General features: G+C 45.5%; 1 protein-coding gene and 1 long non-coding RNA gene across 5 annotated transcripts in view; one reads left to right on the top strand and one right to left on the bottom strand.

Annotated features, from left to right (window-relative positions):
- The window catches only part of LOC132592611 (uncharacterized), an 11,332-nt gene extending 8,451 nt beyond the window's left edge, over window positions 1-2,881 (bottom strand). The window contains exon 1 of one of the 3 annotated variants that reach the window (XR_009558100.1): window positions 2,597-2,881. This is a non-coding gene — a long non-coding RNA (uncharacterized LOC132592611). The remainder of the gene's footprint in view (window positions 1-2,596) is intronic. The other 2 variants (XR_009558099.1, XR_009558101.1) reach the window with 2 other exon arrangements.
- Window positions 1-22,762, top strand: part of SLC11A1 (solute carrier family 11 member 1) — a 24,166-nt gene extending 1,404 nt beyond the window's left edge. The window contains exons 1-15 of one of the 2 annotated variants that reach the window (XM_035127744.2): window positions 2,870-3,103; window positions 5,310-5,431; window positions 7,710-7,832; window positions 8,272-8,391; window positions 8,903-9,009; window positions 10,517-10,587; window positions 10,796-10,863; window positions 12,220-12,375; window positions 14,070-14,228; window positions 15,563-15,661; window positions 16,422-16,541; window positions 18,820-18,969; window positions 19,680-19,753; window positions 21,343-21,496; window positions 22,267-22,762. In XM_035127744.2, the coding sequence (XP_034983635.1) occupies window positions 3,016-3,103; window positions 5,310-5,431; window positions 7,710-7,832; window positions 8,272-8,391; window positions 8,903-9,009; window positions 10,517-10,587; window positions 10,796-10,863; window positions 12,220-12,375; window positions 14,070-14,228; window positions 15,563-15,661; window positions 16,422-16,541; window positions 18,820-18,969; window positions 19,680-19,753; window positions 21,343-21,496; window positions 22,267-22,347 (1,692 nt within the window). In that variant the 5' untranslated portion in view covers window positions 2,870-3,015 and the 3' untranslated portion in view covers window positions 22,348-22,762. Of the gene's footprint in view, window positions 1-2,869; window positions 3,104-5,309; window positions 5,432-7,709; window positions 7,833-8,271; window positions 8,392-8,902; window positions 9,010-10,516; window positions 10,588-10,795; window positions 10,864-12,219; window positions 12,376-14,069; window positions 14,229-15,562; window positions 15,662-16,421; window positions 16,542-18,819; window positions 18,970-19,679; window positions 19,754-21,342; window positions 21,497-22,266 lie in introns of those variants that run through there. The other variant, XM_035127760.2, reaches the window with a different exon arrangement.

The raw sequence follows: 22,762 nt of genomic DNA, 5'->3' as shown, positions 1-22,762 counted from the left end.
ATGTATCTTTTAGTGTTTGCCTATCACAGGGGCTCTGCTAAAAACAACTGTGACAACTGTACTGTAAATGAATGCAATTAATATACAGTACAGTAAATAGCAGAGGTTGCTATAACATTGTGCAAACATTCCAGGAACTTGACAGTGTTGGGAAATCCTGCCTTTTTCTACATGTTAATCACCTTGCTTTGTGTCAGAAACCTAATGATTCATGGCAGGCTTTGAGCTGGTTCATCTGAAGTCTGTGACACCCTCTGTGGAGTTGTGATCCACATGTAAGGGCATGATTGATGTCTATGTTTATTCTGGATCATTTATGAATCCAGAACTGGTGGAGGGCAGAAGTTGAGTGCTAAGGGTGGCCAGTTGAAAAAGAGGACAGAGGACTCTTGCACCTTTAAGAGTTGTGTGGAAAAAGAGAATATCAGCATGCATAGCTTTGGGCTAAAGTTGTATCATCAAGTCTAAGACAGTCTTTCCTTCAAAGGATGCTGAATTGTCTCTGCCATACGCAAAGCCTGGGCAAACTATCTGGTTAGTAGGAGAGGAAAACGGGTTGGTAAATCATGCAAGAAGCAGGATAGGCTGTGAAGGGATAAAATAGGAGGAAACTATATAATGGTTTTTGGGGAGCTGTAACTGAACTTCAGCAAAGGTGCTACTGCACCACGGTCTGAATGAGAGCCTATAAACTGAAGCTGATATACCACCCTAAAATGTATGGTTGTATCAAGGGTGGTTTATAATTAAATAAGTGCGGATGAATCACACAAAAGACAGGAAGTTCCTCAGCAAAAAGGGATGGTGGGGGAGAACAAATTTGCCTAAGACTTGCAGTCTCTAATTGGGGAACTCCCTGCCTTTTGATATCAGGCAGGCACCTTCACAGTTCTCTCTCTGGCGCATGCTAAAAATTTGCTTTGGCAAACCCTAGCCAGACGCATAGAATGCTGGTGTGTGTTTTAATCTGGGTGTTAGCTTATTGTGGGTTTTGATTATTTTTGGAAGTTTTAAATAGTTGTTTCTAACTGGGTTTTTATTTTAACGATCATTTCCTTGTTTTATTCTTTTTATAAACCTCTTTGAGGGTTGTTTGGTTTTTTTTACAATCAAGAAATAAAATAATTTTTTGAAATAAATAAAAATGAATAAGGTATTTGTATAAGTGCAAATTTAGCAATAATTACTATAGTTTAGTTAGTTCTATAGTTTAGTTAGTAATGGGGAAGAGTGTGGCCCCTCCATTTTTCTGCACTTAACTTTTTTTGTATCTGAATGCCATGTACCAAATATTCAGGGCCAGCCCTACCATTAGGCAGAGTGAGGCAGCTGCCTCAGTTAGCTGATTTGGGGCATCATGGAAGGGCAGCAGACAGTTAGCCTTTTATTTTTATTGTTTATTGTAGAAGTAAAGGGACAGTTTGAAAAAGTTTAGTATCTTCTGCAGTTTTTTGTCTGCATACATACCAGGGACGCCATCTTCTAGGCGACAAGACCTTTGGGGCCTCCCAATATTTGGGGGGAAGGGGCTGCCCCCACAATGTTCACAAGGGACGGAGGAAGCCAGGCACAGAGCCAAACGCAGCATGGCTTCAGTGGCCAGCTGCTTCCTCCTCCTCCTTCTGCCATGGAGGGGAAGCAGCCCTGGCCACTGAGGAAGAAGAGAAGGAGCTGCCAGTCGTTGAAGCCCCACTGCCTCTGCGTTCAGCTCCGCCTCCAGCTCTTCCAACATCCCGACATCACATGTGCAACGCCACACACCATGTGACCTCAACCCCCCCTCCACTCTCCCTTGGAAGCTGGCGCCTCTGATACACGCCATACATTCAAAACGCATTCAAAGCACATGACTTCCCCAAAGAATCCTGGGAACTGTAGTTTGTTGAGGGTGCTGTGAAACGTAGCTCTGTGATGGGTAAACTACAGTACCCAGGAGTCTTAGGGGGAAGCAATGTGCTTTAAATGTATGCTGTGCATGCAGCCTTTGATGCTGAGAGGAATTTAGATTCCCAGGCATCGCCATAGTCCATGTCAGTAAATGCACGCAGGGATTTGTTTCTTTTGCCATGATACATAATCTACCAACACCTGGAAAAGCAACATTCAAATCCCCTCATTTAACATTTGCCCATACATTTTGTTTTTTGTCCTGAAGAAATTAGCAGGGCCATAGCTCAATGGTAGAGCATCTGCTTTGCACGCAGAAGGTTGCAGATTCAATCGCCAGCATTATCTAGGTAGGACTAGAAGAGATCCTAGTCTGAAACCCTGGAAAGTTTTTGCCTGCAGTGTAGACAGTACTGAACTGGGTGGACCAATGGTCAGACAAAATAAGGCAGCTATCTGTATTCCTATGAACCTACTACAAGAGCATGTACAGTAAACTGCAATTTTAATAAGTTTTCTGGAATGGTGCAAGAATGACTGGAAATCTACTCATTTTCAAATAGTTTTTGTTTTCTGTTCATTCATTTGTTCGTTAAATTTGTCAGTCTTGCCCAGGGCAACCCAAAGCACAGCCAACAAATAGACAACAAACCCCACATAGATACATTAAAACCAAGAGGAAAGAGAAATACATTCAAAAACATCTCACCCACTTCTAAAAGGCCATAGAGAGTCAAAGGACTGGTTACAGAGGAAAGTTTGCCTGGTGCCTAAAAATATATAATGATGTCGCCAGATGAGCCTCCCTGGGAAGAGCATTCCAAAAACAGGGAGCCATTGCAGAAAAGGCCCACTCTTGTGTGCTGCCCTCCAGACCTCTTCTGGAGAAGGCGCATGAAGATTGGCCTCTGATGATGAATTTAAGCCTAGATCCAGCACAGGGTAAGTGCAAGGGTAGGGGTGGTTTTTTCCGTCTTAGATCTGGCAGTAAGACCTGCTGGTATATATCCCTAGCTAAATATGCAAATGAGATTTCACCTCATGGAGCAGTGAAAAAGGGAGTGAGGACTCACTAGACTGGTTTCTCCAGATTGTTCAGTCTCATCAGAAAACAGAACTTTGGCTTATATGCATCTGAGCGGCAAGCAGAGCATCTCATCTGGGCTGCGCAGGAGCTCAGCTTCGAAAGCACATGCAGGACAGATAGAAGGCATGGGTAAGATTGTGGTAGGATATTGACATTTGTCCAATTATTTTCTAGCGTAGAACTGACTTTAGAAACAACATCAGCATTGTTACAGCGTCACCTGCAAATGTATCGTATGCTTCTCTGAACCTGTGAGTCATGAATTATTTCCTGTTTCTGTTTAATGCAATTCTGCGTGTCTCTCTTCTTAGCAGAATTGGCATCAGTAAACACAACTTCATAAAAGCAGTGGTCCCAGAATGACAGAGAGCTTCTGCCTCGAGTTTCACTTAATGCACAGCTCCAAGAGATAGGATGTTGGGTGTAAAATAGCTGCGACAGGCACTGCAGGCATTCATGCAGGTAGCAGCTCCTATAGAGTTGCTGTAGCGTCGCTTTTTCCTCCAAGAGCACGGCTTGTATGGGCCTGTCCCTTGAGAGCATGGATGAGAAAACTGCAAGCCAAGTCACTGAGCCAAACTGGGCTGTGAGCTTGAGTCCCAATGGTGGCAACTCATTGGTACAGTGTAGTGGCTTGGGTTTTAATCTGAACCTCAACATACCTGGGAGTAAGCCCCATTGAATTTGGACTGGAATTGTACCATTAGAGGGAATCCCCTTGTTCAATTTTTACCTCTGTCAGATATCCTTAGGGTAAAACCACTGTTATCTCAGGAGTAGGTAAGAGTTATAATATACATGATGGGACAGTGCTGCCTTGTGATGGAATTAGACAAAGAGGATATGTCAATGGCTACTAGTCATGATGGCATTATATGAGTGAGAAGGACCGTTCTTCTTCTTCTTCTTCTTCTTCTTCTTCTTCTTCTTCTTCTTCTTCTTCTTCTTCTTCTTCTTCTTCTTCTTCTTCTTCTCCTCCTCTTCTTTGGCAATCACTCGTAGCCGAGTAAGATTGTCTTCCATAAACACGGTTTTAACAATGAATTCATAAGTGACTGTGGAGGCCAATTCTGGACCTACACATCCTTCCACAGTGGGGACATTGGTTCGCAGGTGGGAGTTGATCACGGTGTGGATTTGCCAGGCGTGCCTTCCTCTTAGCACCTTTCTCCCTTGCGTTCTGAGTTCGAGTGTCTTCAAAGTCCATGACACCTTTGGTAAAGGCTGTTCTCCAACTGGAGCGCTCGCAGGCCAGTGTTTCCCAGTTGTCGGTGTTTATACTACATTTTTTTAGATTTGCCTTGAGACAGCCTTTAAACCTCTTTTCTTGACCACCAACATTACACTTTCCATTTTAAAGTTCAGAATAGAGTGGTTACTTTGGAAGACGATCATCAGGTATCCGCACAACATGACCAGTCCAACAAAGTTGATGTTGAAGAATCATTGCTTCAACACTGGTGATCTTTGCTTCATCCAGTACACTGATCATCACCTTGTTGTGGTGAGTGGGCTTGCACTTTCCTATGACCCTTGAGAAAGACCATAGCTCAGTGGTAGAGCATCTGCCTTGCATGCAGAACATCCCAGGTTCAATCCCTGGCACCTCCAGGTAGGACTGGGAATATCTACTGCCTGAATTCCTGGAGAGACACTGGGAGTCAGTGTGGACAATACTGTACTGAGTTAGATGGGTCAGAAGTCCGACTCAGCATATGGCAGCTTCCTATATTACCTCCAGGATCAGAATAGGCATGCATCTGAATGCCAGTCACTGGGATATTGTCCTCGCACCCTACTTGTGGGCTTTCCAGAGGAATCTGGTTGGATCCTGTGGGAAGCAGCTTGCTGGATTGGATTGTCCTTTGATCCACCAGGGCTCTTCTAATGGTTACCTTGTTGTGAGTGGCTGCACACACACACACACACACCCTTCAAATCATTGGCTGTGGCTGCTGGCAGGGTCAGTAAAATTTGTAGTGTAGTGATATTACATCATCAGATAAGTAATAAGTGAGTGCAGAGAGGTTTGGGCAGCATCATGAACAATATAGGGCTCCCACCGCAGCCCCATTATTTGCAGTGTGAGAAGAATAATACTGGGCTTCCTTGCAAAGTTTTTTTGAGGACTACTCAAAGCAAACTGCTTTGAGTAGTGTTGCAAACTGCTAAGTATTATTTGCAATGTGTTGCAAACTGCTATGTATTATTTTCACTGATTATCGTAATGATAATGCTGTATCATTTCAGTCACTAAGCGAGTCTCTCTTTAAGATCCTCTCCTTCTTTTAATGCCTGCTACAAGCTCCCTCTCTTTTCCTTGGACTCTTCACAGACGGTGAAATCAGAAGGAAACCAAGATATGGCGCCACTAATTCACTGGTACCGAATAATCACCAGGAGGCTGGAGATCAAACCTACTTGGATGAAAAGATTGCCATTCCAGATGTTGCAGGAGTAAGTGGGGTTGGAGAAGGAATTTGACTTTCTTTGTATTTTAATGAGAAATGTCCCAATTTTCATGCAAACCGAAACACAGCCACCCCTTTGAAATTCACACTTCTAATTTCTCCGGCCAACATGTACAAACATGCATATATTAGGTGGAAATATATACAGAATGCATATCTTACTGAAAATAACATACACAAATGCATTGTATGGGGAAAATGGATTGCAGAAATGTGTGCATTAGTCAAAACTGCATGCAAAATGGGTTTATTAGGTGAAATTCGCATTAAAGTGCTGACGAATTTCCATGAAGATTTCAAAAAAACAGCCGCTTCCCCCCCCCCCCGCCCTGCAAATTTCTGGGAACATGTGGACAGCTGAATTTAAGACTGGAAAAATCAGAAGCTGAGAGAAGCTGAAATTGAGATATTCATCCATCCTGATAAGTGGAGTAAGGCATTGGTCAGATGGTTAACACATGGCTCGTTCTCTTGGGGTTGGACTATTGGCCTATTGTGGGGAACTGAGAGTGATAGATGGATCCTTTTAATAAATATCAATGCCGTGTAAAATGGTCTAGTGCAGTGGCAGCCTCAGAGTAAGCAAGCAGGCGAGGGAGCCCAGCCAGCCAGTCCACCAGCCCTTGCTGTTGGGAATGGACAGACAAGTCCCAGGCCCCTGTGGGGCAGTGTGAGAAGACACCTCTCTTTGTGGCTGGGGGGGGGCAGCTCAGAGACCAGGGGTGGTGGTAGCGACTGGCCGGAGGACTCCCAAGGACAGAAGAGGATGCTGCGGGAATGCTTCACAAGGGAGGGTGTTCAAAAAAGGGTGAGAGCCTGCCAGCTCTGCAGGCAAGGGGTAACATAACTGGGCTCCTGAGCCCCACAGGGGTGCTGCAGGAAAAATGCAGCTGGTCAAGGGAGCCATGGACTCAAATTGGTTGAAAACTGCTGGTCTAGGGTGTTCATGTGGGGTGTGGGTGTCCCTGTGAGTTCATTGGCCTGTTCCAAGCAGACAGCACCAGCAGAGTTTCAAGGGATCCTGTGAGCATCTCTATTGCTTTCCTGCCATTTTGTATTTTCTGTGATGTGGTTTCCTCCTTCTGGACTGAGCACACATTGGAGACAGTGGACATTCAGCTGGCAAGGTGTCTCCAATCCTGGCATAATGTGGATATAGTATAGTGGAAGTTTGCTTTGCCCATCATCTGAAGTCGGTATACTCTTCCACTTCAGTGCTGGAACATGCATCTTCCATGATGATTAAAAAGCATGGTAAATGGCTATTGCCCTGCTGTAAGGCTACTCTCCTTCCATGGTGGGGGAAGAGGACAGAGGGCTACTGGAATTGAATGAACACCAGCAGGAATTATATTGTTGAAGGAACAGAAAGAGGAGTCATTATCTGGGGTGCACAGTAGGACATTTCAGTTCCTTTCTCTCTCTGAGAAAGTGGTTTTGCAACAAGAGCTTAGTTGCAATGCAATCGTGTATTTTCTGTGACATACAAGGGTTAAGGAAGACAGAATTTCTGTGACATTATCAGCCAGCTCCCCTAAGAGTGATTGTTCAGCAGGAATGTGTGTGGCATTGCAACCTTCCAGCTCAATTGTGCAAGGAGTATGCCCACTGAAACAGATGAACTATGGACACCCAATTCTGCATATGATTGCAGCCATTACCATGCAATCCTTTGCATCTTCACACAAAAGTAAGTCCCATTAAGTTTACTCCTCAATGGGGTTTACTCCTTGGAAAGAGGCTACAAGATTGCAGCCTCAAATCCCCAACCTTAATTCAGCCTCATTTAGCAGGTTGTCTGAGAAGAGCAGAACTTCCATATTTACAAAAACTAAACAGGAATGCTGAGTACAGCTTGTTCCAAAATGTTACTTTCAGAAAGAATTGTGTGGATTTTATATATTTGCACCATAGAATTACTTTGAATATATTATTATTTGTTTATCTTACCTCCAGGTTTTGCTTTCTAACTTTCAGAGGTCGGGGCTCATGCTGGCTCAGAGCATGGTCCATCTGTGCCCCTTGTGCCCCCCTACCAGTGGCCCTGCCCTGCTCTGGGTGGTTGAAAGCAATGGTGTCTATGGTACTTGCTCTCCTAAACTGTGTGAAAAATAGTGCCATTCAGAGCAGCTGCCCATAAATAAATACCTGATACAGAATGAAGAGCTAAGTGTGAATCACTATAGCAGAGCTAAGATGACCTCCAATCTCTCTCTTCTCTCCTGTCCCTTTTCATTGATTCTGCTACACCTTTTCCTCCCCAGTATGGTTTCAGTTTTAGGAAGCTCTGGGCATTCACTGGACCTGGCTTCCTCATGAGCATTGCCTTCCTGGACCCAGGAAACATTGAATCAGACCTGCAATGTGGAGCTGTTGCCGGCTTTCAGGTGAGCACAGGAGAGAGCGGGCATTTGTTGTAGGGCGTGCCTGGACAATATAAGGCCCATTGGCTTCACACACCCCTCTCCTTGTCTTCTTGGGGTTCTACTGGGGCAATTCTAAGTACTCAGTTTGCAGCCTTTTTCCCACCCTATTTTAGGAGCATCATCATCACACAGCCATGCCCAACACAAGAGTGGGGTGGGATAGGACCTGCACTGCTGCAATCTGCAATGGTCCTCTTCTTGGTTCAGCGGGGGTTAGTAGAGTTGCCACTGTTCCATCCACCCCATGCTGCATGGCCAACTAGCATCTGAGTATTATCCACCACTGAATTATAAGCCTGAGGCTAAGCAAAAGCTTTGAGGTTGGGCTTGTGCTCTTGCTGCATTGCTGCAGAAGCCCCCAAATACCTAGTGATGCCATGTGCCCTTGCTCCCTGCACAGCTGCTCTGGGTTCTGCTCTGGTCCACAATCCTGGGCTTGCTCTGCCAAAGACTGGCCATCCGGCTTGGGGTCGTTACAGGCAAAGATTTGGGAGAGATATGCCATTTCTACTATCCCAAGGTGAGTATGAATGGAGAACCAGGCTGTGAATGGCATGATTAGGTACTAAACACTGGCTGCGGCATCCCCCTTTCCCATGAGCTGGTGGTCTGCCATGCCACTGTGGTTAGAGGCATTACTAAATCTCCTCCATGTCTCTGATTACCTCAAAGTCAAGAATGAATGAATGAATGAATGAAATATCCGGTATGAATTAGCCAGCTAGGAAGGGAGGGCTTTGTGAATTGAACCAAGCAGCCCAGCCATTTCTCAGTCTGAATGTGGAATCAGCTTTACCTCTATCTGAAGGCATGCTCTGATTGAGGGCTGTCTGATTTTAAAGATGCCCATCTCTGCACTGAAAAGGATTGAACAAGTGGTGGGATATTGAGTGGTGTACATGCCACATGTGAAGCTTCTGAAGTTATGATCATTGTTAGAGGCTTGGGGAGCTTCTGCTTAGACCTGGCTATAGAGCAGTTTGGGGCTACCAGCTCCTGTCCAGTGTCTGACAGACTCCTGTTTGGTGCAGGTTCCTCGTGTGCTGCTCTGGATCATGATAGAAATTGCCATCATTGGCTCTGATATGCAGGAAGTGATAGGCACAGCCATTGCCTTCAACCTTCTGTCAGCTGGACGGTAAGTTCCCCATTCTTCTGTGGCCACATGTGAGTGGGCAGGTCTCCAAGATGTTGCTGACCATTTTTGCACCACAACCATATTGCGCTGGGTTAAGCAATTAGATTCCTCAGACTAGAAGATGCTGGCAGATATTGAAATACAACACAATGACAGCAGTTTTGACTTTTCTCTTTCTACATCAGGTATAATCTTTCCCCAGTTAATAGTGAACAACCTCCCTCATAAACTGGTTGGGATAAGGTACTAATACTGCAGATGCCTGCTGCCTCTGTTGCAAACTGATTATTAGATGTCTCTCTGAGTCACTAAAGGAAAATTATAGAAACAAGGGCTCCTATAAAGCAAGGTTTCCCAAACTTGGGTCTCCAGCTGTTTTTTGAATACATTTCCCATCACCTCTGCTAGCTAGGGATGATGGGAGTTGTAGTCCAAAAACAGCTGGAGACCCATGTTTGGGAAACCCTGCTGTAAAGCTATTGTAACCTTGAATAGGGGATAATCCTTGGGGGAAAGCTAATAACTCAGTGAAACAGCTCATATTCTTCATGTGAAAAGTCTCAGGTTTGACCACTGGCATCACCAAGGCTTCTTTCAGAGAGCCAATGGCAGTCAGTGCAGACCAGCCTTTCCCAACATGGTAGCCTACAGATGTTTTGGACTACAAATCCTATCAACCTCAGATGGCATGACTAAAGCTCAGGAATGATGGGAGATGTAGTTCAAAACACCAGGGAGAGTAGCAAGTCAAAGGCTTGTGTAGACAATACAGAGCTAGATGGATCAACAATCTGGTTCCACAGCCTCCTATAAGGGACGCGGGTGGTGCTGTGGGTTAAACCACAGAGCGTAGGGCTTGCCGATCAGAAGGTTGGCGGTTCGAATCCCCGCGATGGGGTGAGCTCCCGTTGCTCGGTCCCAGCTCCTGCCAACCTAGCAGTTTGAAAGCACGTCAAAGTGAAAGTAGATAAACAGGTACCGCTACAGAGGGAAGGTAAACGCCATTTCCATGTGCTGCTCTGGTTTGCCAGAAGCGGCTTTGTCGTGCTGGCTTTGTCATGTTCTCCGGCTCCCTCGACCAATAACGCGAGATGAGCGCCGCAACCCCAGAGTCAGTCACGACTGGACCTAATGGTCAGGGGTCCCTTTACCTTTTTATAGGAAGCCTAGAAGCTTTTCTCCGCTCTTGGGATACCTTAGTAAGGTTGCCATCTCTTTTCTCGCAAAACAGAACCTTTTAACAGACATACATCTATTTGATTTCTGCCCACTGTAGAACTACTAACAATTAGAGGAGGCCCATCAGAGAAGAAATGAATTGGTAACCCAGGGTCTGCCCCCCCCCAAAAGCACATGTCTCCTCTTCCCTTCAGACAGAGATATTGCTTGTGGCAGCAAGATTTTGAGTAGTCATTGAGCCCTAAGAAGCTAACCATGTTTAGGGGGAAGAAGGCGCAGTGTCCCCGCTCCCTCTATCAGGTTGGTAACTTCTGGTTTTCCTTTGCAGTATCCCTTTGTGGGGTGGAGTCTTGATCACCATAGTGGACACTTTCTTCTTCCTCTTCTTAGATAAATATGGTATGTATCCTGTACAGGGGGAAATAGTTGAATGTGTGACTCAGTCAGCTAGTGAAGTGTTTCAAAGGTTACGAGGGGATTTATTGAGGAAATGTGCTTGTTGCATGACAGAGAGCACACAAACTGAAGGTTAATGATTTCTGAAGCAGGTTTGAATCCCAACACCTCCCCCAATGAGCTAGCTTTGGCCTCTTCTGTTCCTTCCCAGGTCTCAGAAAGCTGGAAGCCTTTTTTGGTCTCCTCATCACAATCATGGCACTGACATTTGGCTATGAGGTAAGCCCATAGATCCCCCAGGCTCCACTGGAAACAATGCCTTCTTCATCCACACCCCTCCATTCTGGCCAGGGCCTGACCCTTTAGATCTAAGAAGAACACTGCCAGGTCACCTCAGGGGTCCATCTAACCCTCCCCAAACTGGTGCCCTCAAGATATTTTGAACTGCAGTTCCCATCAGTCCCAGCTACCAAGGCTATATTGGCTGGGGCTGATGGGAGTTGTAGTCCGAAACATCTCAAGGCTGATCTAATTGGTAGTTTTCAAAAACTGGATTCCTCCAGGAAGCTCATGAGAACAATATGAAGGCAGCAACGCACCCACACACTGCAGCCAATATTATTTGTCCACAGTATTTGGTATTCTGAAGTACTCTAGTGTTGTCTCTGAATGTGGAGGTTCCAATTACCTGTCATGGCTACGCAAACATTTACATAGTTATGCTGTATGGATTTATCTAGTACTATTTTTTAGAAAAAGAGGTGCCAGAATGCAAATGAACACAATGGCATTCACCTGAGAGTTCCAGCTGGGGGGAAAGCCCTGAATTTGTCTAATACGGTAATTTTTTTTAAAAAAAAAATCAACCCAGGGTAATGAACACACCAACAATGAGTAGCAATGAATACCTAGGTTAACAGTACACTCAAACTACAAGTGTTGGAAAAGATTTTTGTGTGTGTTCTGATATCAAAGTAGCACTCAAACAGTGGAGCTAAGTTAAAACTGAGCATGTTTGCCTGGACTTTACTCCGCATTCAAAAGGGATTTTCCCAGGAACCTTTGCATGGCTCTGGCCCCTCCTGTTCCTTGAGTGACTGCCATTTTAAACATGCAAGAATTACAGGCTGGAGTGTAAAAGGAAACCTAACCCCATTGCAGATAGGGATGAGAGGGTGGGATTTGGCTTGGTCCACATTTTCACATTTCCCGAAATAATACACAATATGAAATACGCTGATCCCTGGAAATTTGCATTTCTTTGAATTTTGCGGCACCGTTCTGCAACAAAACAATTACTTATAACAATGGGTGAAAGGGTGCATATAGAATGCATATATTAGTGAAAATGAGTTACAAAAATATACTGGGTGAAATTGCTTGCAAAATAAGTATATTGTGCAAAATTACAAATAAAAATTACACACTAAAATGCTGAGAAATCTTCATGATGAACTTTTAAAAAAAATTGCAAACTGGTGCAGAAATGTGGTGAAATAAACAAGGCTGGGAAACAGAGAAAAACCGAAATTGACAGATTTGCCCTACGCCTCATCAATCTTGCTGTTTTAGCTTTGCAGACTGCCTTCAGAGCGCACAGCCTGACCCTTCCTTCCTTCCTTTTCCCTTCTGCAGTATGTGGTAGTGAGTCCTGACCAGGGAAAGGTGATGAAGGGGATGTTTCTCCCCATTTGCAAGGGCTGTGGACACAACGAACTTCTACAGGCTGTGGGATTGGTTGGAGCCATCATCATGCCCCATAACATCTACTTGCACTCTTCCCTCGTGAAGGTCAGTGAGGGGAAACTCCTAGTCTTTGATAAGAAGGTGCCTTGGCTGTCTTCAGACCTATCTTCCAATTCATTCATGGGGGAGACATGTGCTTGTACCCCCAAATGACAAATGAGAAGGGAAAGTGGCCAGTCCTGCTCTCGGTCACCCATTCTTCCCTTGAAGGGCCTTCTGGTGGTTCCCTCACTGTGAGAAGTGAAGTTACAGGGAACCAGGCAGAGAAGTTCCCAGTTACAGGGAACTTGTTGCCAGTGGCACCCTCTCTGTGGAACGACCTCCAAGCAGATGTCAAGGAGATAAAGAACTATATAAGTTTTAGAAGGCATCTGAAAGCAGCTCTGTATTGGGAAGTTTTTGATGTTTGATTATGTTTTTATATGTGTTGAAAGCTACACAGAGTGGCTGGGGCGATCCAGCTAGATGGGTGGGGTATAAATAACAATGTTGTTGCTGTTGCTGTTAAGGCTGACCCCTCCTCTAATTTTACTTGTACTGTAATTTGGGGCTTTTGCTGGGGGGAAAGGCTAAATATTACTATCTGTAAAGGAACATTTGCAAGGAAGAATCAGTTGGTGAAGAAAAGATTAACCCCCCCTTAACGTATGTGGAACTAGGTAAGAGACGTGGGCATAGCTGCCAAGTTATCCCTTTTTTAAAGGGATTTTCCCTTATGCTGAATAGGCTTCCTCGCGAGAAAAGGGAAAACTTGGCAGCTATGGACGTGGGGTAGCTGACAGAAAGTGTAACTCCAGAGCAAAAGCACAGATTGAGAGGATCTGACTCAGCAAACAGCCCATAGACACAGAGCATGAGGGAAGTCCATTTGTTTCATAAAAGACATCGTTATAAGTGGTTGCAAACACTATTTCTAGCATGGTGGCAGAGGTTTAGAAGTGGATCCTGGCTGAAGCAGTGCAGCCACAGCTACTAATCTATCCCAGCCATGAAAGTACAGGAGAGAAGAGTCTGAACTGTACCTACATCTTGCATTAGAAAGAAAGGGAGGGAAGGGAAATAATTCTGTACAGGCCTGCTGATCCTCCCCTGCAAATGCCCCCCCCCCATTAACTATGGAAGGGCCATTGTGGAAGAGCATCTTCCCACATAAGGCTGGGAAAAGCTCCTGTCAGAAATCCTGTAGAGCTGCTGCCAGTCAGTGTGGACAGTACTGAGCTAGATGGATCAATGGTCTGAAGAAAGCAGCTGGCTATGTTTCTAAGCATGGAGATCGGAATCCTGTGTTTGCCTTGGAACATGTAATACCTTAATTAGGTTTTGGTTTTTGGTTTTTAAAAAATAATAATTTAGGGGTGGTTTATTCCAATTCTCCTGTGTTGGAATAAATACCGGGGAATATTTTTAACCGGAACAAGCAAACAGTTTTTCGAAAGTACCTTGCCTCCGCTGAAGGGAGGTCTTGAATGTTGTCCAATGAGGGAATTTTGAGCCAGCCCATATAATAATGGAAAGGGGAAAACAAATGCCATCTGAAGGGAGGGTTCTCCTTATTTCTCTTATTAAGGTGAGCTCACAGCCTGAGGTTACATGATAGGAACTTCAGGAAAAACCATCCATGCAGCCACAAGAACAGCCCCAGCCACAATGTTTCCTGGCTCCAGTACCTTTGGGAGTGGGGGGGGGTTAAGGAATACTCATGTGATGGAGCTATGAGACACTGTCTCCTTTCCCCACAGACCCGAGACATTGACCGCTCTGACAAGAAGGCAGTGAAGGAGGCCAACATGTACTTTCTGGTTGAGTCGACCATTGCTCTCTTCGTTTCCTTCCTCATAAACCTCTTCGTTATGTCTGTGTTTGGAGAGGCCTTCTTTCGTAAACAGAACCATGATGTGGTGAGTGACATAGCGTTGCATTGCGCCCACGCCCTACTCACTTGAGAGTGGTTGGGACTTCAGGTCCCCTAGTTCCTCCTCTATCACTTCAGAGTTCTTATTTCACTACATTACTAATGAGTGGGCGGCATGTGGTTGGAAAGGAAGAGTGATGTTTCTCTTTAGCCAGTCAGGGATTGGCCAACTTCTACCTCTTTGCTCATTCCATCAAACTTCCAAGGGTGGAGCTGACTTTCTTAGCAGTGATACTACTATGGTTGGTTTGGATTCAGAGAAATGGCGACAGTTAGAGTGGCAGTGGGAAACCTCTGAGCTGCAGACTGAACAAGGCTTGGCACAGGTCCCAATTTGGCCTGAGAGGCTATTCCACAAAAACCACAACTGCCTAGTGTCAGGTGTGGGGCAGGTACAGACAAAGCTGCAAAGGAACAATTGGGAACTTAAGTGGAGTTTTTGATTGTTCCTTTGCACGTGGTGCTTCCTGTCAACGCTAGGAAGCAACTGCACTAATCAGTTTCCCATTGGAAACTTATTAGGGCAACCAAAGGGGCTTCCTTTCTCCATTTGGAGGAAACAGACAAGGTCTGTAAAAGGGTAGGAATGCCCCATTTGGACTGTCACTCTTCTCCTAATTGAGGCAGTGGCCTTGTGGCCCAGCTAGTCTCATTCATGAGTGCCTGTGAGTACCACAGTGCAAAATGAATACTGTCACTAAAAGTGATGTGTGCCTTTATTTTAAGGGATATACACTTTGTATTACATTCAGCAAAGGCCTAGTGTTTCCCCCTTGTGGACTTTTGATTTGGAAACTCCTGCTATGAACCAGTTGGGATTATTCTTCCAGAGTTAAGCGACCTCCCGGTTTGTGTCTCTGAGTTGTCATCTGCTCTCGGGCAGTGCATTCATTCAAGAAAGAGGGGAATAGCTTTGAATAAAGAGGTACAGGACCCAAGTATTTAGCTGTTTAAGGCATATTTGGCTGCATACACACCATATACGTGTTTAAAGCACATTCCTCCTTCCTCCCAAAGAATCCTGGGAACTGTCATTTACCCCCCCCCCGAGTTAAAATTCACAGTACACTTAATAAACGACACGTCCCATTGTTGGTTTTTCAGGGGAGAGATGTGCTTTAAATTTATGGCATGTATATGCAGCCTTTCATGGTGGCTGTGCTCTGAGGCATTCTTCCTTGTAGGCTTGTCTCTATGGGCCATCAGCACGTGGGAATATATTACCCTGACCTTCTAGTGCAAGGGATGTGACCTTTCCGACCATTCCAATGGATGTCCTTTAAAAATTTATCTTCATTTTATTTCGCCCATGTATTTCAGCATGAAACCTGTGCCAATGCCAGCATTTTCGCCAATGGCAGCCTCTTCCCAAACTTTCCTGACAACAATGAAACTGTCTCCGTGGACATCTTCCAGGGGGTAAGTTTTCGGCAGAATGATGCCATAGGAAAATGATGATGTCTAGCTGTTAAGATTATCAGTGCTTCGCTTAGGGTAGCCACTTACCGCCATCCCAAAACAAGAAGACAGAAGGCAAACCAATGTGCATAAGATTTGCATGTGCTATTTAATATATGTAGGTCCCAATGCAGAAATAAATACTGTACTATAATTTAGATGGAAATATGATGCAATGGAAATATGACGTTCGAAAGCACGTCAAAGTGCAAGTAGATAAATAGGTACCGCTACAGCTGGAAGGTAAACAGCATTTCTGTGTGCTGCTCTGGTTCACGAGAAGCGGCTTTGTCATGCTGGCCACATGACCTGGAAGCTGTACGCTGGCTCCCTCAGCCAATAACGTGAGATAAACGCCGCAACCCCAGAGTCGGTCATGACTGGACCTAATGGTCAGGGGTCCCTTTACCTTTACCTTTATGATGCATATCACTGCAGTGGGGAAGACTGGCCGGGTCACCTGTGTATCTGCCCAGTCTGCTGTCTGGGTGCTCAGTGTGGATGGGCTGCTTCTAGGCCCCCTTTGCTACTCTCGCATCTCAGGGTTCTTTACTGCACTTTAAACTGGACTTGGACTGGGCAGCCCGTCAGACAGAGAACACCTTCCCAAAACAAAATGAACTGTCTTCCAAATAAAGAACTGTACTCTGTAATATAGGACACCTGGTCATCCTAGCTTAACTACCTGCGTCCCCATTTATCTGTGTCTTTTCCTGCCCAGGGACTCATCCTGGGATGCTACTTTGGCTCCATTGCTCTGTACATTTGGGCCATTGGGATCCTTGCCGCAGGCCAAAGTTCAACCATGACGGGGACCTACGCCGGGCAGTTTGTTATGGAGGTGAGAAACTATGTGGGGCTGTCTTCTGTGGGGCTGGTTAATCCTGATTTTGATAGAACCTCGCAGGCAAGTTCAAAGGTGTGCCGCTACGTGTCGTTCAAATGGGAAAAAGCGGTTATCTATATTATTGTGGCGTGTGCTGAAAAAGGAAAAGCAGTAGTTCTTGTTAGTATTGTGTTGTTATTAGGATGGTGATGTGATGCAATCCTACAGCCAACAATTTGGCTCGCTTGGAGGCAGGGCTTCAGGAAGCAGTGTGAGTGCTGCTTCCCTGATTTGGGTGGGGTGGGGTGGGGTGGGGTGGTTTAAAGTTTCAGCTGATTGGCAGCACTGAAAAGCAACTGGAGTCCTGATGGTCATCACCTGATGTCATAGCAGCACCAGTTGATTGACAGGTGGGCAACCTTGCTCAACTGTCAAATTTGGCATGCGGGGGTGGGGGTGAGGATCTTGCTTGCTGGGCTTAGAGCCTGAGTATTAGGCTGCAGTACGACTGCTTAGTCCCAGAAGGTAACAAACAATGGTAAAGTGAAGACTTCTTTGTGAACGTAAATTTTCCTCACCACGACTGATCACATCCTGTCAGTACGGTTTGCCTGCATTTGTGTGCCTCGTCAAAGGAGCCGTTTTTGTGCAGGATCAAGACCCTCTGCTTGAGCAGCAAAGTTCTGAGCCGTAACTGATCCGTTTTTGCTGGCCCACTATTCACGAAAGACCAGAAACGCTATGTTTCCAAAAGGCTTTCCGTATGATGGTTAAGAAAATGTGCCTCTTTTGCAAGGCAGGGCAGGACCTTATTGCAAAACTGTAGTCTGTAAGTCGAGCCGCAGCAGGCTGAAGGCATAGCTGCATTTTTATTGTGAAGCAACCCACACTAATGTGGTAAATAGGTTGTGTGTCATGCGCTCTACAGTTTGTAAGGCTGACATCTAGCGGGAAGCTGCTCCACCTGCAAGTCTACCCATAGGAAGAGGCCTGCTGGATCCGATGGCTGAGGCTGTTTTGAGGCAGGTGGATACTAGAGCTAGCCAATTATAATTTTGCATTCTAAACCGCAAGCAGAAGTGCAGTTGACTTCCAGGAGTATTTCATTTTTTTTCTTTGTGTACACACCAGTGGGTGTGACATACCTCCTCTCAGTGGGTCAGAACTTGAATCTGAAGCTCAGAGCACATTCATGATGATCCAGTGAACGCCATTTGATGATCCTCCTTACCATTTTTAATACCAGTCTTACAATATTTGCCAAGATTCCATAATTTTTAAATGAAAAAAGTTATAGTGATACACAACCGTAAAACAATTTATTTTAAAAGAATGTTAATTTTTTTAAAAAAAATCAGCAGCATTGCAGCATGGTGGTTAATGGCAACAAGCAAAAAAGGTTTTTTATTTTAAAAAATAATTTTAAAAAGAGAACATTGTAGCACAAGGGTATTATAGTGCAATACATCAATTTCATTATATAATGGAAAAACATTTTATTCATAATTAAAATATCATATACGTGTGTGTGTGTGTGTGTGTGTGTGTGTGTGTAGGCAGGGTTGTAGAATGGTATGCACAATGTCTGCTGAACTGTGGCAAGTTCACTTTCCTGATACATCATGGCCCATTTTAAAATCCTGTCCTTTTTATAATAATAAAAATGAAAGAGTTGTGCTAAAGGCACTTGTAGACACTGTGCTACTCTTCTTTTTTTACCGTAAGTGTCTTTCTGTGATCTGAGAAAAGATGGGAAAACTACAGGGAAAACACAAGATGACAATGATTGGATCACGGTGTTGTGTGGATGAGTGTACAAAGCATGGCAATTCCACATTAAATGCCTGGACCCTAAGGTCAAACTAGTCCAGACTTCTGCATCCGCAATAGCCAACCAGATGCCTCCAGGAAGCTCACCACAAGCAAGGCACAAAGCCAACAGTCTCTTTGTTCCCCAGGAACTGGTATTTAGAGGCATGCTGCTTCTTTTACATGGAGGTTTGCCCATCACATCCACCATCATCTTCATCTATCATGTGATAGTTCATTTCTCCTACTTAACTGCTCTGGTCCAGCACAAATGTGTGGTTGCACTATGGGCATACCAGACAAAAGTGAGGGCTCTTCACCTTTTTCTGGTGACTTAAATTGGCCACCAGGTGGCAGCCTTTTTCAAGACCAGCATGTCAGGCAGAGGGAAGAGGATCTTTGATGAATAGCATGTGCTTCGATGGGTGATGGTGTGTTGACTTTTGTAAACCCAGGAGCTGCTTTTTTTCCTCTCCCCTCTCAGGGCTTCTTGAAGCTTCGCTGGTCTCGCTTTGCCCGGGTGGTCTTCACTCGCGCCTTCGCTATCCTTCCCACGGTCTTCGTTGCTGCTTTCAGGAGGATAGAAGATTTGACGAGCCTGAATGATGTTCTCAATGTGCTGCAGAGCATCCTGGTGAGATGTCCTAAACACACACGCACACTGCAGCCTTCTGTAAGCAGTGGGTTGCAGGAGACATGACCAGCTGTGGAGCCCCATGTCAATTGCCCCTACCTCTCTTCCTTACTGGGACTGAAACTGCCATTAGGCAGTGAGGCAGGGGCCTCAGGAATCTGCCCTGTGGAAACCCCCCCCCCAAAAAAATCTCTGTCATTCTAGAAATCTATTATTTCATACTGGCCTGTTGAGTAGCTCCTGTGCATGTAGAAGTGTCACAGGGAGAGGGAAGATACCTTCAGGTTCCAAGGGCTGGGCTAGTCTTTAGAACATGGTATGGTGGTTAGAGTGTTGGACTAGGCCTGGGAGGCCAGAGTTTGAATCCCCACTCAGCCATGAAACTCACTGGGGGATTTGTGGGCCTGTCACTGCCTCTCAGCCTAACCTACCTCACAAGGTCGTTGTGGGGATTAAATGAGGAGGGGGAGAAGAACCACATACACCACCTTGGAGAAGAAGCTGGGATATTAATGGAATAAAATGAATAAAGTATGGGACCAGGATGGGTTGGAAAGGAGTAGGGATGACCAAACAGGTAGCAAGCATTTTAGTGGTCCTTGAGTGAAACTAAGGGGTGACAAAATAAGGGGAGAAGAAAGGAGAAAGGACAACAGTATTCATTTTGAAAATATGCCTCCACACTCACCTGTTTCTCCTTCCGTTTCCAGCTACCTTTTGCTGTCATACCTGTTCTCACCTTCACCAGCATGCAGCCTCTCATGCAGGACTTTGTCAATGGGATGTAAGTTGCTCCACAGAGAAGCTCACTTTGTGAGGAGTTATTTCCATAAGGAAGGATGTGTATGCAGAGCATTTCCGCTCCCATTGACAATGTTTGATTTGGAACGTTCTTGGTACATGCAATGCACTCTACAATATCCATGCCTTGATTTTGCTGCATCTGCCACCCAGGGCACTTCTAGACTAATTTTGGTTGGCATTCAGTGTCATCCTGGCAAACGCAGGTCAGACTGTTATAATTGCCTGGAAGGTCTTGCACAACAAACTCGCTCCCCCCCAAAAATAGTTTTTGCAGTAAGGAAAGAGAGAAGCAAACGTAGTGGAAAGTGAATTGCCTCCTTTGATGCGCAATCAGGACCCTCCCAGGCATCCTTTTCATTGTGCTTTGTGCTCATGATGCTATGGGGGGGGGGTCACACAATCTGGCTTTTAATCTTATTTGTGCCTGCAAATGTTTTGGCACAGTCATACTGCTGCCGCTTCACTCAGTGACTACTCTGTAACTTTCCGATGAACTCCCGTAACTTTTCATATGAAAAATGTTTTTCCTGGGAGGATCCCACTTTTGTTGTGCTACAGCCCCTCCACAGAGCAATGGGGATCCCTTGGAACCTCTCAGCCCTCTTACATTTATGTAGTTATTTATCTCCCTTTGGATACCATTTTGAGTGGCCCTTCCTACTGGAAACTTCTCTCCCAGGAGTCCTCTGCTTGTCCCCTAAAATCTGACCTGTCATGGTTATAGATTTAAACCGGAGTCTTTGAGTCAGACTCTACATGGTGGTAGAAGATTATGTCATAAATTGTTACACAAATACAGACTTTGTTGGAGGGGGAGGGTTATATCCAAATAAACTGTTGCACGAGTGGAAAGACTTCTGATAACACAGTAGAATGTCACCTCCCCCACACTGCAGATTCCCTAACACTCCAGAGCAGATTTTGAGGAGGTTGGGAATAAGATAGAGGTGAAATCCCACTGCATGATCAGAAGTCGTATTTTATTTGTTTGTTTGTTTATACAGTACAGTCGTACCTCGGGTTACGAACACCTCGGGTTACGAACAACTCGGGTTACGAACTGCGCAAACCCAGAAGTATTTCCGGCTACACGCGCGGTCTGCGCATGCGCAAAGCGCGAAAATAGCGCTTTGCGCATGCGCAAAATGGTCGTTCGGGTTACGAACTTTTCGGGTTACGAACTGCAACCCGGAACGGATCGTGTTCGTAACCCGAGGTACTACTGTACATACATATTTGTATTTGACCCAAATTGTCCATGTTCTGTGAATGACTTTGAATACAACTTATTTGTGGGAAATGTGGTACATACATACATACATACATACATACATACATACATACATACATACATACATACATACTATAAAAACCTACACAAGCAGAGGGAGGACACTCCTCGTATTCGTTTAGTTCTTTAAACAGGACCATCTGCCCCCAGACAATAATTGGGGCAGATGTGGATGTAAAAATATGTGAATTGACCACCAGGATTGTTCCATCTTGATAGTCATGATCCTGAATATTCTTCTTCTTTTTTATCTCCCTCTCCCTCTCTGGTCTTCTTAGCATTAGCAAGATCATTATGGTCCTCATCACTGGACTGATCTGTGCAATCAACCTGTACTTTGTGGTGACAGCTATAATGGGCCTGAATCATCTGGCATACTACATCGTCATAGCATTGGCGCTAGCTGCATACGTGGCCTTCGTCTGCTATTTGGTATGAAACTCATAGATAAAACGGGGCACCATCTGTAGGGCTGGGCTGGAGGCCCCTGCCAAATTACAGCTAATGATACAAGGACTAGTAGATTATTGGTCTGATAAGGTTGCTCCTCATTCTTAGCTTTAACGGGGGGGGGGGGGACTGAAAACAATCGAAGAAAAATCCCCAAAGAAGATATTAGTCATTTCCCATATCCTAGCCCTAGGATTATATTGCCAGCTTGTTCTGAGGAACACCTGCAGAACTAGGTCTGGGCTAGATCCTTATCTCCCCCACCCCATCCATGGGGTGGGTGGGGCTGCCTGCCTGCCTGCCTGTCAACTGACATCATAGTGACACTGTGTGACCCATTTTTGCCTGCCCACGGTGCTTTGCAAGCCCTGACAATCCGCTGAAGATCAGAGAAAATGCTGTTTCCCTTTTCCCTGACAATAATCACCAACGGTGGAGCCACATGAGGGTTGGGAAGGTATTTATAAAGCATAGCGCTGCCATAGCATCCTGATGGAGCAGTGCACAGACCATTAGCCACTGGATAGTGAAGGGGCAGCCCCTGAAGTGAGTGTCTCCCGAAGGACAGTGAAGCACCACTGCTGGATGGCTTAACAGAGTCATGAAAAATCATGGGGGTCTGGTTGAGGCAGATAGGGGAGAACAATTGGGCTGTTATTGCAGGGAGGAGGAAAACCTGAAGGCTCTTTGGTATGGTTGTGAAGATCCCAAGTTTGATCCTAGTTCCTTGTCTTGCTCTCTCCCCATTCTAGATTTGGACGTGTCTCATCTCGCATGGAGCTCGTTTCTTGGCCCGTGGGCCCCACACTCGATTCGGTTATGGGCTGCAGTGATAGGCCATCCCTCTCTCACACACACCAGAGGCTGCTAAATCCTCCTCCTCCTTCCTGGACTGGAAGCAGCTGCCCCTCTGGATCTGCCGAAAGGGAGAGGCGCCAGGACACTGGTGTCCACCAGCAAGAGATGGACTTAAGCACTGGTAGCTGGCGATCCATGGTGGAGCACCTGCTTTGGGTGCAGAAGGTTCCGGGGTTCATCTCCGGTATCCTGCAAGGAATCTTCAGACTCTGCGAAAGGGCTGTGGTCAGTGCCCCCATGTAGGTGGGTCTGGACTTGTCTGGCCATTGTCCAGATTCAGCACAAGACAGTGGCTTGTATTTTCGCTGGAATAAACTCTCTTGGGAAGACAGTCCAACGAATAAACTCTTCTGTTGGCTCCCTACGCTGCCCCCTACTCCAAGCAACACA

Source organism: Zootoca vivipara, chromosome 1, assembly GCF_963506605.1.
Source record: "Zootoca vivipara chromosome 1, rZooViv1.1, whole genome shotgun sequence".
Classification (NCBI taxonomy): Eukaryota; Metazoa; Chordata; class Lepidosauria; order Squamata; family Lacertidae; genus Zootoca; species Zootoca vivipara.
The sequence above is the reverse complement of the archived record's forward strand: the minus strand, read 5'-3'. Positions and strand labels throughout refer to the sequence as shown.